Here is a 19,683-nt window from a genome sequence, read left to right as displayed (position 1 = left end):
CCTTTCTCCACTTGGTGGGTCGTCGCGCTATCTCACTCCACGCTTCTCTCTCGCTTTCGCCCGACGTCGAAGCCCCCTCCCCAACCCCTTCCTCTCCCTTCCGCCAGGGTTGTTCCCTGGGTTCTCTCTCATCCCCAGTGCGCGCATCGAACCCGTCCTGGACGAAAGTCCTTCCCGCTCTGTAGGACGCACGTTTCCTCATCCCGACGCTCGATGTTCCCGACGTTGTTTCATTAGAGTCGCGATCGGTCGTCCCGCTTCCGGTTCCTGCGCGCATCGCGCCTTACAACGTTGATGACGAGCGTTTGAGCGATTGCACGACCGACGTGGGTGTGAATTTGAGGAAGATAGTGCGTGTTTAACGTGATGGTGTTCGTGAAGGAAAGATTCTCGTGATCGATCAGGTCGATCGAAGCTGCAGCGAATAGCGCGACAGCAACGACGATAGATCCATGACGATCTCGATCTTGACCATTGTCTGAGGATATAAAAAGTGATTGGTAAATATGCGACCGCACTTTAACTGCACCGTCCGAGATCACTGATAGATGATCGATGTGTAAAATCGCCAGTCTCGAAAGTCGAAGTGTCGATAGTATCCACGAAAAACGTCGAAAGAGCTTTTTTTTTTTTTCTTTTTACTTACTTACCGCACACGATAAGGATTAGATATTATGAATTTTTACAAGCGAGAAATCTTGAGCGAACTTTATGTAAAAAATGTTAGTGATGAATCTTAAAAAGCATAGATGAAATTAAAATTATGTTTTCCATCATATTTCTATCAAAGTTTATATCATAATTTTTATTTGACGTACACATTAAAATAAGAACACATATCTATGTATTTTTCAATGTTATTTTTAAAAATTTACTTTCCTGTGCTTGTTTCGTTTAATAACTCATCGCGCGCAGACACTGTTTTTTTAATTTATTTAACAACTCTTCAAAATTTGACAAAAACAATAAATAAATTTAATGTGCCGTGAAGTTTACGAATTACGAATTGCCTTTTGTACTATCGACGAGATCGCGAGAAAACGTAGATAAAAAGCAATTGCGGCCGATAAATTGGAATAGTCGACCATTTTCGATATTCCGTGAGGAAAGACAGGAGGACGAAGCTGCGAATTGAAATTAAATGTAGAGAACAGTCGGAGATCGCGTTATTAGCATCGGATTTTCGATTTGTCTGAAGGAGGGTTGATCCCCCTTCTTTCTCCTTCAACAAAGGCGCGGTTCAATTTCTCGTTGGACCCTTCCAATCCGCGAACTATCGATCAACCTCTCTCTCTCTCTCTCTCTCTGTCTCTCTTTCTCTCTAGCGCGTTTTGACATATAAATAGCGCCGTATCAATTTACACATATAGAAACGGACAACCGCGTCGTAAACAGAGACGGTTTTTATTTGATGAGTCGGAATAACACTCACACAGCTTGCAGTTCGCGTATTTTAACGATGCGGTTTCCTTCTTCAGCATCCGTCGCGGTACTGAAACTATTCGCGTTGATTCGTTAAAAGTTTCGTCGTGAGGCAAACATGTTTACTGAAAATTAACTCGACACGATTTGTATAGATATCTTTGTATTGACTTGATATTGCAAACTTGTACTTGTAAAGTAACGAATGTAAAATATACTTGTTTCAAAAATATTTGAAAAGATAGCATAAAGATTCATATTTTTAATAATAACAACAATTCTGATTATTTTGCATAATTAGTAACGATACAGTTTTTATCAAGTGTGATAAATAATGATGAGGATTGCATAAGAGATATCGAAAAATAATTTAGATTTTATTTTAATTTGTGCAAATAAATTGGTCATTATCGATATTTTTTACATCGACTTTTTTGCATGGAAAAATTTCAATGATAAATAAATTATTAATATTTCTTGCCTCGTTATTATATTCTGTCATTTGCACGATCAGATCAAAAAAAATCGCGCTTTGCTTTATGGATATTTATTGGCGTCATTTCAAATAATAATTTAAAATCGAAATTGCGCGTTAATTATATCGATTGGGATTGATTTTCTTTCTAGCAATAATAACCAATGACAGACATCAAAGCCGCCGTGTTTTCATTTGCCATATATATTTGTTCTGTTAGGTAATTTTATCGAGGTCAAACATCACTAGATCGAGTACCATTTGTTATGGGAAATGTATTCAATTTGAATCGCTCGTAATATCCATAAGAGAATATTTAACTTGCAATTTTCCAACCAAATGCTTCGCTATGTGTAAAGAATGAAATGAAAAATAGAGAGAAGCTTTCGTGCGTGTGTGTGCGTGCGTGCGTGCGTGTGTGTGTGTGTGTGTGTGTGTGTGTGTGTCGATATTGTCAAGATAAATGATAGTCTCATTTTTATACCTTCAGAGAAACTTATCCATACTTCGACTTTTTCGCGAGGTATTACACTATGTATACATGTACGTCAAAGTACTGTTATTTTTTCCGATTCCAAGATTCGACCGATTCATCCTGGTCGTTCCTTCGACCGTGGCACAGTGAAACGATGGCATTTAGGCGAATGGTATGCACGTCGGAGTACAGTGTCGTTTAATCGAGTGAAACTTTGCAAGCCATGAACGAATCGAGGAACGAGGAACGTACGAACGAACAATTCTGAGGGAAAAACTAGACGAACAAAGTATTTGAAGCGCGCGCAAATCGGATAAAAAAATTAGCCAGTGTCGTCGCGGATAAATCCTGCCACGTAGCGCGACAAATTCCAACCGATTGTTGTTTTCTCGCGACTTTTATGTGCGTATGTACATGTGCGCGGCGCAAAAACTCTACCTTGAGAGACGGACGGCGGGTCACGCCTGTGTAGACGTAGCGTGATCTCCTGCCAACGCATTAAATCGTCTTCTGTGTTCGGTGTCTCACCTCTCGGTGAGCGGTCGCTGCGTCACCCTGTCGCTCTCCGAGGTAGTGAGCCTGCTAGGCCTCGCCGACGACGACGAGGTCCTCGCGGGTACGTCGGAGGAGAGCAGGAAACGCGCCCTATGGCAGTTTTACTCCACGGGCATGCTTACTCACAGCCACAGCGACGGAGAGTTTCCAATCTACTCGCAGGGTGAGTGCAACGATCATTTTTAATCAAATATTTAAATCAATTAAATGTTAAAACGCAATCGCGAAATATACACACACACATATATATATATATATATATATATATATATATATATATATATATATATATATAATAGATGGTCGATAACAGGCAGAATTATACCTGGTAAATATTTTTCGTTGAAAAATTAATTTCGCGTGATTAAAAATGAAACGTTCTTTTAATACGCGAGGCACCGGATGAACATCGGTATAAATAGCATCGGAATCGATAGTTATAATCGTGCTGCGATCGTTGCGCTTCGATGATCAGCTGCGTCATACAACGCGAGCGAAAATCTATATCGTCTAAAAAACTATTCTCTTGCGCAGATAGAATGTGTACATACGTCATACCTGCAATTTTATAGGGCCTATATATTTTTATATAATGGATGTACAAAGTGAGCGAGCGCCCCAGCCACAATACACATACGTATATTAATATATATGTATATGTATATACATTGATACAAAGATATAATGAGAGAATCGATCCGTGCGGGGATATTTTATTTTTTTTATTGCTTTTTGTTGAACGGAAAAGTGTTTGCAAGTGTCACAGTTTTATCGGAAACAATAATACCTGTGATTATCTAGCAAATATTAATTGATATTGACATTAAAATCATAAATTAATGAGGGGCGACAGTTTAATATAATCAAAAATACAGTGGCGCTCATAAATAATAATACATCAGAGATAATTGCATGCGGTTGTAAACATCCATGATTATTACATGAGAGAGATCTACAATATATAGGAACACACATCATCGATGGAATTCATATATAACACTTTATATTATGGATGCTGTTTTAATGTCGAATGAACGAATCTCGTTATTTTGTTAAGAAGGATTAATCATCGAAGTGGTCCGTCATTGATTATATTGAATTTTATTCCTAAATATAGATTAGAAACGATAAAATAATCAGCACGTAGGGCAACCATTACGTTAGATGTAGTTATATTTTAAATTCGTTTTAAATGCATATTTTCAAAGCACTAGCTATCGATATTTCATTTATAACTTAAAAACAATTTATTCTTTCACAGTACAAAAAATTGAATATCTTGATATTTATGTCTCGGATACAATGCTTAACTAATTGATGAATGTGGTTTATCGATATACATATACATATACTTTGGTGGAAAGCCGATTATTGACACTTGATATTTTGAAACCCTTTTAATCGATCGAACAATAGAGTGTATATATATATATATATATATATATATATATATATATATATATATATAGAGAGAGAGAGAGAGAGAGAGAGAGAGAATGTGTTTGTGGCGTGTAAATATGTAACGTAAAATATGAAAAATATAAATTATTGAAAAGTTGAGGGAAAGTTTGAACAAGTTTTCGCTGCGACGTGTAAAGTAATAAGTTTTTCAGTGACTTCTTCGCGCGATGTTTTACTCGAATCGTCAGTTAACCGACAGACAAGACTGATTTCTCGAGAGACAGCGATATATCGCTGTGTCGGTCGTGATGCGCGAATAGTATGTATGAGAAAAGTTGCAGATACGTTGTGTAGAACGTTGTTGCGCAACGGTTCCTCGATAAATCGTGCTTCGCATTGCTCGCCGAAAAGAAAAGCAATTTGCATTTTGTTTTCCGTGTCATTTCGTCTGTATCTACGAGGTGCGAGTTTTGGCGTTTATAGGATCGTCTATACAAAGAATTGCCAATTTCTTTACGAACAACTCGCTCCAGAAGAACAATCGATGAAATACGCTTGTTTAGTATACAAGTCTCGTCGTGTTTTTCTCGTAGAGTTTATCTTGCTTCCTTTTGTCGCGAAAAGAAGAGACGGAATAATCTTGAATTAATAACACGTTTTCTAACACGCATCTAATTACCCTGTTAATTAGTGTGCTTTTTATTAACCCCTCGACGATCGGTTGGTAGTACTTAGATGCAGACAAGAGCGAAAGGAAATAATGGATGGAATAAAAAGTCGCAAACACGGTTAGGACATCACCACTAGGAGACATTACTCACCGTATTCTCGCCGACAAAGTTCGACTGACAAATCACGAAATCTTGATAAAGAAAGCCATTTTAGTCCTCGCTGAACTGACCGTTCCGATTCGTCGACCAAAGAACCGCGCGAATGTTGAGAGATTTGCGGGCATTCATGACGAGCACACGGCCGAATGTAGAGACGCGAGGAGTCGTACAAATAGACTGCGGTACTTTTTTTTTTTTTTTTTTTTTTTTTTTTTTTTTTTTTTTTGTCATAAATCTTCCCCTATTCCAACTGGCGACCGCGCCACGGAACTATCTTTGGTTGTGAGAGATCGAAGGGTAACGGGAGCACGCGTTTATCATGTCCACCTATTGTAGGCGACTCTACCTTCCCTTCGCGGAGAGAAACGAGAGTCGTTCCGTTTGCGAGCACGATCACGGAAACAGGCTTGCTAATAAAACAACGAGAGTGCCGTAATCAAGAATTTTACGAGAAAACATCTCGATTCTACTTACAATGTCTCTTTCTTTCTACTTTTCACATACTTTTGCGAGAATTTTTCTTATTAACTCTTTAGAGATTTTTTTTTCACTTCTTTATAAATTTCAAACAAATATATTGGAATTTATATTTCGAAGTATTTTAATTGCGTAAATTTTTATTTCCGATAAATTATCACGGATGTCATTCAAAAATATGTGAGAATAATTTAATATGTGTAAATTTTATCTTCAAGATACTTTTTTACAATATATATGTATATAATAAAACTGTGTAAGAGATTTCAAAAATCTAAAATAAATCTTAATTTACCGGATTAATTTTTTTCTTTTTTCTTTTATTTAAATTTTTATTATACAAAAGAGTTCAGATATTTTGGTAGGGATTAAAATTTTAATCGCGAGCGTCAGTGAATCCTCGGTGACGCTTCCGTGCAATATAAGCGAGTATTTTCGAAGGAACTATGACGGATATAATTCGCCATCCGCGTTGAACTTAATTGAAATCCATTTCGTCGCACGTTCTCGCTCTCGCGACGTATCAGCGAACATTACGAGCTTGCACAGAACGGCATTAAATCTTACGGTAAGAATTAAATTTCACATAGTCAGTAGCAGTGGAGATGCTGGTCGAAATTCGTCTTTGTTATTTCCGCGTCGACAGAAAATTAAGTTAAAACTGTCGGTGGAGGAACGCGGCCATGTCACATTAGCGGGTGGATAAGATGTGTTTGTCGCACGTAGGTATGCGTTAAAGAGACTATCGCGAATAGTACTAAATATATTTCGAGTATATTTTGGTACTCGTGTGGTCACTTGGGTCAGTCTATCATTTTGATACAAAGCTGGCGTTTCGCTCCGAGAGATTAATGATTTGAAATTCGTTTAGAATAACTGAATTTTATCACGGTAGATGAGGTTGTATACAAATTTATTTACCTCTCTATTCTCGAATTGATCATTGCGAGCGAAACAGACGTAGAACGTTAAATTTAAATCTTTGCGATTTAAAATAATTCAAAAATTACCACAACAACAATTGGATAAAAATATTGTATATATATTTTTTTTTTGCTTTTTAATTTATTTTTGAATAAATAATAGAAATGATGGAGACGTTGCAATTTTACTTTGCAATTAAATAAGTGGTGATAATGTCATGAATTTCGAGAGAAGGAGCGTGTTAGGTTAAATGTTTGGAAGCATTCTCGAACCGCGCCCAAATTAACGGATATCCTATGCGAACCATCTGGTCAGTCGGAAAGGAGATTAATTTAATTTGCATTTAATCAGCGTGCAATCTCTGGTATGAATATTCAAGGCATATCCCTCTTCGCGAACGATGTTTCGCCAACCCAAGGTCGACAAAAACATAGGACTCACGATCTAACATTCATCAACGTGTATTTTGTTGTACTGTTGCTGTATTGTTCGTTGTCATTCATTTACCTCTCCATTCGTCCATAGTTTTTTATTCGCTTACGCGTGATCACGATCGTGAGCAGTAAATTAGAAATTTATATTACGTGACGAAAAAGCGCAATTCACAGAATAATTAAACATTTTTGCACGATATTTTTGAACGATATTTTTGCACGAAATTTCTTTTTCATGCGCGTACGATTCACAAAATGTTATCCAGTCTTTGTAACAATAAAAGTTGATAAAATCATTGTTGTCGTTTGGAATATTGTAACAATATTACAGATTGTAAACGATCAAATAATAAGTACGTATTCAAATTGTATTGAAATGTAAAATAAAGGATAGATATTTCGATGCATACGTGCAATTTTGTTGAATTTAATTTTAGGATATGTATAACCAATCGTCGAACATTTTACGCTTACGCGATGCGCGAGAGAAACCTCGTTTAATCTTCACGAGCGTAATAAGCTGCAGTGATAAAAACCGCTTATATTACAAGCCGCAATTTCTCGCGTTCGATACGAAAGAAAGAAAAAGTGATAGCGTCCATATTGTAGTTGCTGCAACTCCATGAAGAACTGAGATTAAAAAATCGAAAAAAATCGAAAAAAAAAAAAAAAAACGCGTGCAACTTTGCCGTTCCCTTCCGTACTGGCTGGCTGTGACTTCGAGAAAGCTCATCCTCTTAGTGCCTCGTTAAATATTCACTAGAATCTCCGTTTAACCATTGCGTTACCAAGAGTCGCCGTGAGAGTCCCCGGCGAATCGACTTCATCTGGGAGACGTTGTCGTCCCTCGAGACACGTACTACCGTCGCCGTCGCCGTCGCCGTCGCCGCGATCCTCAAGACAAAGGGCTCATTAGGATTTCCGCGTTCAAAATCAGATGGTTAAAACAAGTCTTTCGTTAATTCTCCATTGTGGACGTCGTCGGATTACGATTAAAATCTAAAGATATGAAAAGCGTTACATGATTAGTCTCAAAGTTATCGGAGTATATCATCTTAGGCTTTTTTTTTCTAATTTTTAGCGTCGAATTTTGACTGTGTTATTAATTTGAAATGTAATGTGTAATTAATATTGAAAATTTATACAAGTTCCCAATATTTACTTGAACTTTGTATCGCGAACTTACACTGGCAAATAAAGTTAATCTGACGTGATTATTAAAAAGTTTTGAAGTTCTATAGTATTTATTAAATATTTTATCTTATACAATTTCAACTCTCTCTTGCTACGACTTTAGAATTACAAAACCATCGGGCACTTCCGTATATCTTAATCAGTTTTCTAAGAAGCAATATCCTTTAATGTTTCTTGAAGCCATCAGTATTTCGGTCGATCCAATCACCGGTGCGAACTCCAGTGCGGAAATCAGCGAGGCCCACGGAACTGAGTAACGTGTTAAATTCCGATAGACCGCTATCGTAAACCGAGGGCAGCGTGTCGGTATATCCGTTAGATATCGATACGTCGTCGTACGATAGCAAATTAGGCCGGAACTGTTCAATACGAACACCATAATCATTGTAGTCGATGTAATCCCCGTTTCGTTTTACCGAGCTATCCCATGGTCCGTAAAAACGGTGCGTTCCGATGTCTCGCCAGACAGTTTTGTGGCCTACATTAACAATGTCACTTGTGAGAGAGACGAAATAATTTTCTTCTTTTACAATAATTTAAATAATAATAGCTTTTAAATATTTGAAAATATCTTTATTTTTTTTGCCCGAGTATTACAATTTTTAAAAATTTCTGTAAAGTTAGCATACTATTTTTTAAATATTTTGATATAATTGATAGAGTTTTAGAATCCCTATTTTGCTTTACGATATTGCTTTCAATGCGACATCTTAAAATGTTTTTAGTGTGAAAATTTAACTCACCTAGTGCAAAATTCCTTATAGGTATCGATGTCACTTCTATCGTCGCTGTCAGAGCGAGAACGAGTCGAAAAAAACTTGGATGTTTCATTGATAATTGACGTTCTATTTCCTCTCGGTTTACAGCTGATACTGGCTTTTAGTATCTCGCACAATCATTTATATATACTGTCTCAATGATCTCATGTAAGCAAATATTTGGCCGTGAATTTAGCAGGTGGCGATGTCCTTGCGGCGATCGTAGCTTTCCGCAGAAACTAATTATTGTTTAGCCGCTTATTGAGATAATCCTCATTAATCATTTAAGATAGCGCGAATCTTCAAGGCTACCGTGATTTTGGTACTCGCAAATTGTATGGTCACAGGAAATACTAAATATAGTTATTGCTTTATTTTATCGCATATATTTAATAACAAAAATTGCTCACAAAACAAAGCAATGTTATTTACATCTTTATAATTTTTCAAATAAATAAGAAATAAGTAATATATATTTGCATCTATATCTATATAAAATATGTAATAAGAAAATATTAAAAATAATAGAAAACTTAAATAACAGATGCTATAAATTATATGCAGCTTATGCTAGAACTTGAGTAAACACAAACTGGAATTCCTTTTTACATATTCAAGATGTCTTAACGGCTTTCCCTTTCTGCAACTTTTCTTTCAACGACCCCAGCCGGCACTATTAAAATAAGCAATTTTCCTTTATGTTTGTTCATTTATTATTTCGTTTAATTTAACGCTCGTTTCGTCTTTTGTATTAGAATTTACTAATTGTATCTTGTTAATTAAGCGCTATGCGTGAATGTGATACTTATTTAGAAACTAAACTGAACTAAAATGAGAGACATATTATTTTGTAGAAAAAATATTTTTATTTACGCGCGTTTAATATTTTTTGTGCATTTACACACGCATAGCATATACTTATAGGAATATATGTATAACGGATCAGATATATCAAAAGTTAATAAATATATTTCGAGATTCATGAATTTGACTTGCACAAAACGCCTTTAGCTTTTTAAAATATAAAATTAATAATTAATTTGTGAGTTAAAATAAAGATTTGCTCTGTAGAATATAATTTAATTTGCAAATCATGTCAAATCATCTGCAATGCATGTCGAATTAACTTTTTTATAATGATAGTATCACGAAAATTTTATAGTGACTGTACACACATATAAATTAACACACACACATAAAAATAAAAATTTTAATTCTTCAAACAAGGCAAATCTTTACTCACAACTCACAAATTAGTTATTTAACTTATATTTTAAAAGGCTAAAATTGCTTTGCGCAATGTCAAGTTTATGAATCTTGAAATGTATTAGATTTAACTTTTAACGTACTGATCTATCTAATTCTTCCTTAATCACAAAGATTCACACAATCAATTTGATTTTTGTTTTTACCCGACATTAATGTAGGACACGGTAGATGATTTTCGATTGTCGTTTAGAACTGCAGCTCCATTAACAATGTCGTCGTCACTGTCGTCGTAGAAAGATCTCCTGTACCAGAACAATGGAAACCCGTAGTATACCGTGTCTTTAGCAGCTAATCTCTCTCGACCGTCTGTAAGATGAAGATTACGACATTAATTTATATGGTATCGTTAGTCGTATTAAGGATGCGTCGACATATTTTTCTTTTAATTGTACTTTACATTTTAACATCATCTAATACAATTAATATTTAAATCGCATCAGAGTCTAAATCTTTGTTTAGTCAAAAATTACTTTGGAGGGAAAAAAATTAAATTTTTAGTTTTCGAGAATTGTATAACCTTTTTCTTGTTAAAGTTGTATATAAATTTTGTCGTATAAAGAACCACGCTAATTTCTATAATGAAAAAATTTGTTTTCGAAAAATATTTTTAGAGTGCAGAATTATGTTATACGATTCTCACAGTCTTCATGTAAAATTAAAAACTTTTGCAAATCAGATTTGAAAATGCAATTGGAGTTGGATAGGATTGATAATTGGAGAACAAGATAACTTGAAACGAACTAACTCACCATCGCCAAATTGAGGAAATGGTAAAGCGTTAACGAAGTTGAGCGTCGTGAAAACAATTGCGAGATACATTGCGAATCTCATTGTGATGTGCAGGTGTCGGATCTCACTGGACATAAATTGCACCTAATGGACGTCTTCAAGTACGTCTGAATTACGCCGTGACATATCTTGCGTTCTTATATACACACTTGTTCTACGTCTCAGTTCTTTCTATCGAATAACAAGCGAGGTGTTAATTCGAAGACGTGACTCGAATAACTAATTTCGCTAACGAAGGCGGCAAACGGGAGCGTTCTATCGCAACAGTCGGAAATATCATTGCTTGTTACGCATAAATCTAAATATTCTGCCAAGAATTTCGCACATCTTTGTTGACAAAACGATGTTGCACTACGATGACTTTGTCCGAAATATTTTTCTGCATTTCGCGCTACGTATTACGAGAGGAACGAGAGGCAAACCAAAATGAAACTTTTTTTCCATCACGGTTTTTATTTATTTGCAATAAAATATACATGAAAACGACACTCTTCTAGCAAATCGGAATTGAAACGCGTAATTGGAACCCGTGCAAATTATGAATAACTTTTTTTTTATCGCCGCTTACGTAATTTCCCATGAGACTTGATCCCGCACGAGTTGCACGAATAGAATTGCTCGTCTACATACATGTGTGTCGGTGTTTCTCGTTGTGTATTCGCGTGATCGGATGTTGAGAAGCTTCCTATCGATCGCCTCGTCCTCCTGGAGCACCGTCGCCCGCGCCCGCGTCCGTCGCGTCGTATAGTTTAAAGTACTCTGCCGGATGCGGAGACGCGAAGACCTTGCAATACTCTTGCAACAATCGCTCGATCGGATTTGCCAGACTTAACGAGAACACTGTCCGCGGCGTAGCAAACGTTTCGCTGAGTTTCCTTTCGCAAGAGTAGGGTCGGCTCTTTGTGCGTTTAGTTGACATGAAACTTTACTGCCCTCGTACCTTAACCGTTGTGTTCGCGGGCGAACCATTACGAGAGAGATCGTCTAACTTATGCTCGTTACCAAGCCGTAAAGCGCTTTCATTCCCGCTCGCTTTTCAAGCACGACGCTTGTTCCTCTCGCTCTTAAACGGAAGAGAATAAATGCGACCTGAGCGGATGTCTCGAGGGAAGCGGTAAAAGATAGTCTGTCGTTCCATTGAAAAATGGAAACTATCGTTAGTCTTTGGCTTAATCCTGCTTCCGGTATGAGCGACAACGCCGGTTACTAAACGACGATTGTACGATCTCTGTGTAAGTGAGGATTGAGAAAGGATTTCTTTGCACCGACATCGCTGCCGTTTCTTATCTTTATCTCAATTTTTTTTGACGTATGACAATTTGTACGAGATGATTTTCAAGTAAAAAGCGATATCTCTCGCTTACTGAGGGTATTTCGAAAATTAATAATACTTAAAGAGTAATTAAATATTTTTAGTAGTCTTTTATTAGTTTTGTGGAAACGTACGTATACCCTGAACCAGATTAAAGTTTGTACAATTTAATTGCATTAATTTAATATCAGGAACGAAAAGGTAATTATTTTAATGCAACGCTTTATCACTGTCCGAAAAGTACTTCTGCTTTCTGTCACTTCTCTGATACACGATCGTAAATTCGCTCGTAAGCCACTACATAAATTCTTTACATATGCTTATAAGATTATTGTACATTTTGTAACAATCATCGTTAAACCTTTACCGTTTTCTATATTTTTGTAGAGTGCCACTCGCGTAAAGTTTTTCTAACAGTGCTCTTCAAAAATTGCAGTCTACAATTATTAGCAATGCATAAATAATATATAATACATTGGTACACGAACTTCTCGACAAACTTATTATCGTAACTGCTGCACAAGTTTTAATCTTTTAGCGAATCCAATAACATGGAAACATCGATAATTTGCGGAATTATCGGGTTAAAGACAGACTTTGAAAAAAACAAATTTAAATAATTTTGCTGAAATTAAACGAGAGATGCTTTTTTTTATATTTTTAACTTTTTATCACGCACACACACACACACACACACACACACACACACACATGTACAATAATTATACAATTTTAAATTAAATTTTGCGATATGGAATAATTGTTTTTCATAACCTTTTTCGTTTGTATATTTAAAAATATATATTTAAAAGTATATTTTTTAAATGTGCATATTTATTATATTTATTAAAATGTAATTAGTGCAATATTGAAGTTTCATATATTAATTTGTTTTTTTTTTTCTCTCTGTCTGCTTCTTGAATGATGTATTTTAACATATCCATATATTTTTTAAAACCGTGGATCTATTTTAGCGATCGATTGTAAAGTCTTTCAAGGTTATTTTCTTCGCCACTGAACTTGGAGAATGGCATCTCGGTACTTCGAAAATCTTTTCCAGCTTGTGAGCACAAAGAGAGAGGGATCTCTCTTCCTTCAGTGTTCATAAAAAAAAAAAGTACTCGCGTCATGAAATTCTCGATGGCGACCAAGGCGCTTGACGCTTCGTCGATCGATTATCGTTATTAGGTTATCGTTAACTAGTGCTTTGAAGCAAACCGTGCGGCCATGTGTCTTTAGTTCCCACAAAGAATGTCAAGAAATACTTCTATCAGCCTTTTTTCCAATCATTGCGTCGCAAACAATGTAATGGCGGTATTAAGGATCTACTTCGTTGCAATTGATAAGCGTTTATTTGAGCAAAGTGCACGGAAACAGATAATGCACAGTCACGTACCGTGAATGGACAAACGTTCATTGAATCGTTAAGATCTCCTGACGCGTTTCCGGTTGCAGAATACGTTGCGTTTTCGCAGCTTTTGTTATTTTATCGAGCTACGGTAGTTTTACTTTTTTTTTTTCTATCCAACGTGTGGTTCGTTATCAACGTGTATGTATAAGGATGCTTTCGCTGTGCTAAAAGTAAAACCGGGATACAATATCTGTTGATTAATCTTAAATTCACAGTTAGGTTTTCTCGCTTTATAGAAACAACAAATTCGTTGAGAAAAAAATAATATGTGTAGTCTTTCGAAGAAGCATTTGTTATTTAAAAGCAAGTTTTAATATTATCACCATACATGTTGACAAAAAATTATAATAAATTTTAAATTTATAAGATTTTAGTAAATCTTTTTTAATTTTATATATGTATATTTGCTGTAAATAATTATATATATGAGCTCGTTTATAAAAAAAGACAATCGAAATGATGGAAAATCTTTGTTCATTTATAAAAGCTTTTTCAGCAGAAAGGCAAGAATCATTGATTTCGCAAAAAGAAATGGTTTTTTACACCTCGACGAGATATATAACTGTTGTCCGATAATTCCTCTGTCGGCGAGGGAATCACATTTCCTCTCTCAAACTTGCGCTTCGCGTAAGGTCCACGATCTTCTGTTTTCGAGATTTGGCGTTAGTCCGATAGTCACGTAGCGCGTTTCCCGGTTCCCCTTTTGCACTGCAGGGGTTCGATCGAATTCCCGAGTTGGCTTAGCCACTCGATAATACTCTACTCCATGACTCCCACGTACTGACAAAGGGGATTTACCGAAGAAGTGAATCGCTTGATTGACGGTGGTCTTTCATAATAGAGAATACCGTGAATATTTGAATAGTGAATTATTAAAAGGATTGATATATATTTCAACAGAGTGAGGACATTGATTTCATCAATCGATGATATATTATAAATATATAAGCATATACGTATAAATTATTAACGTTGATAGAGAGACGATAACGCGAGAGATGATTTTACTAATATCGGTTAAGCTCAGTCAATTAATTAAAAGGCTATACTCTGGTATGTTCCTTGGCATCGATCTTGGTAATAAATATATCTACCCCTATCTATCGAGAAATGACCATCGAGTAAATGTCCCATGACCTTCCTACTTGGCTCCGCTCGGATGATGGCGGATACTATCACGCGGACTGTGCTATTTGCGTCATGTAACGCGACTGTAGATGATTGCGGCTGTAAATTATTCTTAGGGTGATCGCGCGACGATGATTGGACGACATTCGTTCGGAGGAGCATCGAGGCACGACGCTGTTGGCCGTCGGCGCACAATCCGATCATCCACCGGTCGGCTGATCACAGAGAGAGAGAGAGAGAGAGAGAGAGAGAGAGAGAGAGAAAAAGATAGAAGAGAGAGCGGCTTTCTCGTGAAGGGGATAGTTCATCGCGTTTAAGTGTCGGTGAACGAGCGTCGCGCGCCGATGTCGGTGTGTTACCTGAAACGATGGAAGCTTAGGAAGGCGTGGTACCGTCGGCACACATTTCAGTATAATGTAAACACGAAAGCCAGGTCGCGGACTCCAGTACACTCGGCACCGCTGACGGCAACGGCGAAGCGCGAATTCCAGAGTGACCTCTTCGTCGCACGATGCCACGGTTATCAAAATAGCGAATTCCCGCGGCCTGAAAATCTGACTCTGAAAATCGTGCTTTCGGAGTAACGTGCATCTCGAGCGGTTTGGAAATTTCGCAGACTTTTGCTACCGTTTGCTGATGTCTCGAAGACTTTAAGAATTTTGCGAGTTAAAACGTATTTGACCCTTGAAATTGACAGACTTTGGAAATTAGCCGAGTGCACATGTGAAACTCACAGATAATAACACAGATGATGACATTAACTTTTAAAATATTGCAAACCGTACACTCGAATGTGTTCTTAGTGTTTCAGTATTAAAAATAAGATTTAAAAATTTATTTAAAATTTAGGTAGAAAGACTTTTAATTACTAAATATAGTGTTCTTTGAAGTGTCAACCGTTTGTTTAGTGTTATTTTTTTTTTCATTCATATTTGTGAATCCAATACAAGTAAATTTTCATTTTTAATTCACATTAAATTCACTCAAGTGAATTGTTTGTCGATCTGTGGATATGTGACACACATGCTGATTAGATAAGAGATTATCGTTTCTGTCGAGAATAATCTCGCGCGAGATATACACGGATCGTCTAAATGACGTATATTAGTACCGAGAAAACTATTAATGGATTAACGCGTTTTATACCACAAACGGTACTATAAAGTTCGTGATTAAAATATCTGTTCGTTGACAAGAAGAATATTTTTGCAATATTAAAAAAAAAAAAAAAAAAAAAAAAATGAAAATGTGTGAATAAAAATAATTTGAGTATTCGAAATTGTTGAGCTTGTGATTTTTACGAATAAATTTACGGTACGAAATTTGTATTCAGTCAGTAGCTTGTATCAACAGATACCGTTTGATAGAAAATGTGATTTAGTTTGAATATATACATGTAAAGAGAGAGTAAGATACAGTTGTAGGTTGTATTTATTCGTCTGGTTTAGCACACATAACGTTAATCGCGATTGCTAAAATTGAATTTGCGTAGAACATGTTGCACAAATTTACGTGCATCGCTAAGTCTTTATAAATGTTATTACGTCAACATGTAATTTCGTATAGCGACCGTACTTGCAAATTGATAAAACGCGGTCGCAGACGGTTCGTAATTAAAGAAACAACTACTGGCGAGTTGCTAGCGTAAATACCCCTGCGGTCGCGCCCAGTGTATCCGTTCGGTTGCGGAGGGTGTGTCTTTCATGTGCACGCTAGTTGTTAACCACGACTGAAGGGACATATTCCATGTTGTCCCCTTAGGGGGATAAAGTTAACGTCGGGGTGCGTTTTGCTAGGTAAAGTAATGGCAACTGTGCACGACACACACAAACGCGTCTGGCTTGTCTTTGATTGATAAAATAGCTTTCTTTTTCTCCCTCTCTCTCTCTCTCTCTTTTTCTCTCTTTCTTTGAAATAACTTTGAACTACGTAAATATGAGAAATAAAATGGAAACAAAATTGAATATTGAAATAATATTGAAATTAATTGAATCAGTAACGTGCTGGTGAAAAGAATAATTTTTTAAAATTATTTAACAGTTTTATAGAATCGGAGAAATAAGTTTATCTTATATAAAGTCAATAATGTACAGGAGTAACTTGCCAAGTATTTTATAGATTTGTTTACCTTCTGAAATTTGAAATCATTTGTTTCTCAAATAAAATATCAAATATTTATAATCAATACACAATTACAAGTGATCAAAAACGAACACGACGCAAGTAGATTGAATTAAGGCGTAGTGCTAAGTTTTGTGTCAGAAGTGGAAACTCACTTTCTTAACGTCAGAACATTGTACAAAGACTTGCGAGCTTTCACATAAACTTATTTCTGTGTGTATCACAAGTTGCAAGTCATTTACACAAGAAGTTTGATAACTTTGTCTCCAAAATTTTAGTGACATTGTTTGTGATGAAAAGTAGTGTATCTGTGAAACTCTCTGTGAAATAATGTAATGTAGGTGTATATTGCGTGAGCTATTGCTCTGCTGTTGCTGTTGCGTGTCTTCTACAAATTGCGCAATGAGCTTGTGGCGATTTGGACCTTTCAAGGATGGTATGTTCATTTGTGTCATATATTATATATACTTTATCAATTATTTTTCCCAGATTATTATACATATATACAGAAAAGTTTAAATTTGCGTATAAATATTTTATGCATAATTTCTATTTTTATGTTATTTTAAGCATTTTTTACTTCGATACTTTTTTAATTCTTCATTTATTCGTATGTGTTTTCTTGTTTTTATATTCTAATGGTACCGCTTTTCCATTCGCGAAATAATTTACAATTATATTTTGCTCTAATAATATTTTTGAGCAAAAAAATTGATTACTGTAGATAAAAAATAAATGTCTCCGATATGGTATATTAATTGAGAATAGAAACCTATTCGAGCGTTACATATATACTCGGACGAACGGAAAAAAAAAATAATCGTCGATATATTCTATACGTGACTACTGGTGTGCAAAAGCTCTTCTATATACATATGTATATCACAAAGATACACTTTGCTCGCGTGATAGAATTTATTGTTGCTTGCAACAAATATTATAGTATATATTTTCACACAATCCTTTGTGAAAATGTTCGCTCACGATGCGTGACTGCCGTTAGAAGCTTACGGAGTTTCTTGGGAGTGATGATGAGAGATATATACTCTGTTTTCATAGTAAAATTAAAGAACTTTAATAGTTGTGCCAGCACGTCTCCAACTTGCTATAAATAATAGTCTTGTTTCAAAATTTTATTTTCCTTTAATACTTAATATAGATAGTAAAATTATTTTTCATTTAGAAATTTTATGAATTTCTTTCTATGTTTTCCAGACCTGTGTTTTCGGACCACAATTTTTTTTTAATTTGCACGGGGGTACAAAATTATTTTTGGTGGTACAAATTAGTACAAATTCAGTACTAATCAGATCAGTTTTTATTTCTCATTTTTAATGGTTTTCATTACGATAGTTGAATATTAAGTTAGCAGGACCACAATTTTTTTTTAATTGGCACGGGATACAAATTTATTTTCGGTGGTACAAAATTATTTTCGGTGGTACAAATTTGTACAAATTCAGTACTAATTGTATCTGTTTTGTTTTATTTATTTTTTAAATTTTTTCTTTTGGTCCTTTTAGCAGCGCCACGATTTTTTCTGAATTGGCATGGGGTACAAAATTATTTTTGATGATACAAAATAGTACTAAATAATCTATTAGGTCCCATTTGATTTTGCTGATTTGGTCCTGCCAGCTTAAGAGAGCTGATATTCTTACGTGTAGTTTATCATAAATGTTAATTAATTATGTTAACAATTGCTAATTATAAAGATTATAATTAGCTAATCGTATTTTAAAGAATAATACGGTATACGAAGTACGCATACCTATTCCTTCGAATATCGCCGTACATATGACAAGAGCAACAGCGCGCTACGTCTGTAAAGGTCGAGCGCCGAACACTGTGTGACGATGTAAGATAACAAATTCCTTATGCCTATAAAATAATACGACATATGTATGTCGAATACGTACTTGTTAACTCTCGAGCGTTGGCTGAACAATAATAACTTTTTCGTCTCTCTGCTTTCTGCGCGACGCGGCGGTCCTTTCCCCCACTTGCCTTCCCCCACTATGTCCTATGCCGTGTCTTCCTACGTCACGCATACCAAGGATACAAACAAGGACGCGTCACTATTTTTTACAAAGGATATTCGGCATACCTACGTATATTATTTTATAGGCGTAAGGAATTTGTTATCTTACATCGTCACACAGTGTTCGGCGCTCGACCTTTACAGACGTAGCGCGCTGTTGCTCTTGTCATATGTACGGCGACATTCGAAGGAATAGGTATGCGTACTTCGTACATACCGTATATTATTCTTTAAAATACGATTAGCTAATTATAATCTTTATAATTAGCAATTGTTAACATAATTGATTATGATAAACTACACGTAAGAATATCAGCTCTCTCAATATATTTTTTTATTTTATTCATATGTTAGATGTTTATTAAAATTATTTATAATATAATGTACGCAAATCTACAAATTTATAACTTTATCTGGAAATATTGAATTTACCGCATTAATAGATAAATTGCATATACAGAATGCATAGCTTATCTCAGCATTGCGTTTCCAAAACATTTCCGACCGGAGCACTTCATCTAAATAAAGAGCATATCTTGTACGTCGACTTGGCAACGAACGACAATGGACATTTAGGTCATCGATTACTCTCGAGAAACGCAGTGTCCTTTTTAAGAAGCCTGTAGAATCTTGTGAAATTTTAAGTAATTTCTCAATGTCAATGTTT

General features: G+C 35.7%; 2 protein-coding genes across 8 annotated transcripts in view; one reads left to right on the top strand and one right to left on the bottom strand.

The window, feature by feature from the left end:
• The window catches only part of LOC140674824 (phosphatase and actin regulator 2), a 220,569-nt gene that overhangs the window by 5,645 nt on the left and 195,241 nt on the right, over nucleotides 1-19,683 (top strand). The window contains exons 1-2 of one of the 6 annotated variants that reach the window (XM_072908664.1): nucleotides 171-500; nucleotides 2,477-3,090. The exons of 2 other annotated variants lie outside the window; for them this stretch is intronic. In XM_072908664.1, the coding sequence (XP_072764765.1) occupies nucleotides 3,020-3,090 (71 nt within the window). In that variant the 5' untranslated portion in view covers nucleotides 171-500; nucleotides 2,477-3,019. Of the gene's footprint in view, nucleotides 1-170; nucleotides 501-2,383; nucleotides 3,091-15,139; nucleotides 17,412-19,683 lie in introns of those variants that run through there. 3 more of the 6 variants (XM_072908669.1, XM_072908668.1, XM_072908670.1) reach the window with 3 other exon arrangements.
• LOC140674549 (uncharacterized) lies at nucleotides 9,026-11,767 on the bottom strand. Of its 2 annotated transcripts, XR_012048248.1 has the most exons (4): nucleotides 11,634-11,767; nucleotides 10,964-11,170; nucleotides 10,358-10,520; nucleotides 9,026-9,618 (listed from the first exon to the last, which is right to left on the bottom strand). XR_012048248.1 is itself a non-coding variant. In XM_072908156.1 (3 exons), the coding sequence occupies exons 1-3, from the start codon at nucleotides 11,076-11,078 to the stop codon at nucleotides 9,600-9,602; spliced, it is 297 nt and encodes a 98-aa protein (XP_072764257.1). In that variant the 5' UTR covers nucleotides 11,079-11,177; the 3' UTR covers nucleotides 9,026-9,599. The 2 variants fall into 2 exon arrangements, 1 of the variants encoding a protein (XP_072764257.1); XM_072908156.1 differs by lacking the exon at nucleotides 11,634-11,767 and having other exon boundaries at nucleotides 10,964-11,177.

Source organism: Anoplolepis gracilipes, chromosome 16 (assembly GCF_047496725.1).
Source record: "Anoplolepis gracilipes chromosome 16, ASM4749672v1, whole genome shotgun sequence".
In the NCBI taxonomy this organism is placed as follows: domain Eukaryota; kingdom Metazoa; phylum Arthropoda; class Insecta; order Hymenoptera; family Formicidae; genus Anoplolepis; species Anoplolepis gracilipes.
The sequence above is the reverse complement of the archived record's forward strand: the minus strand, read 5'-3'. Positions and strand labels throughout refer to the sequence as shown.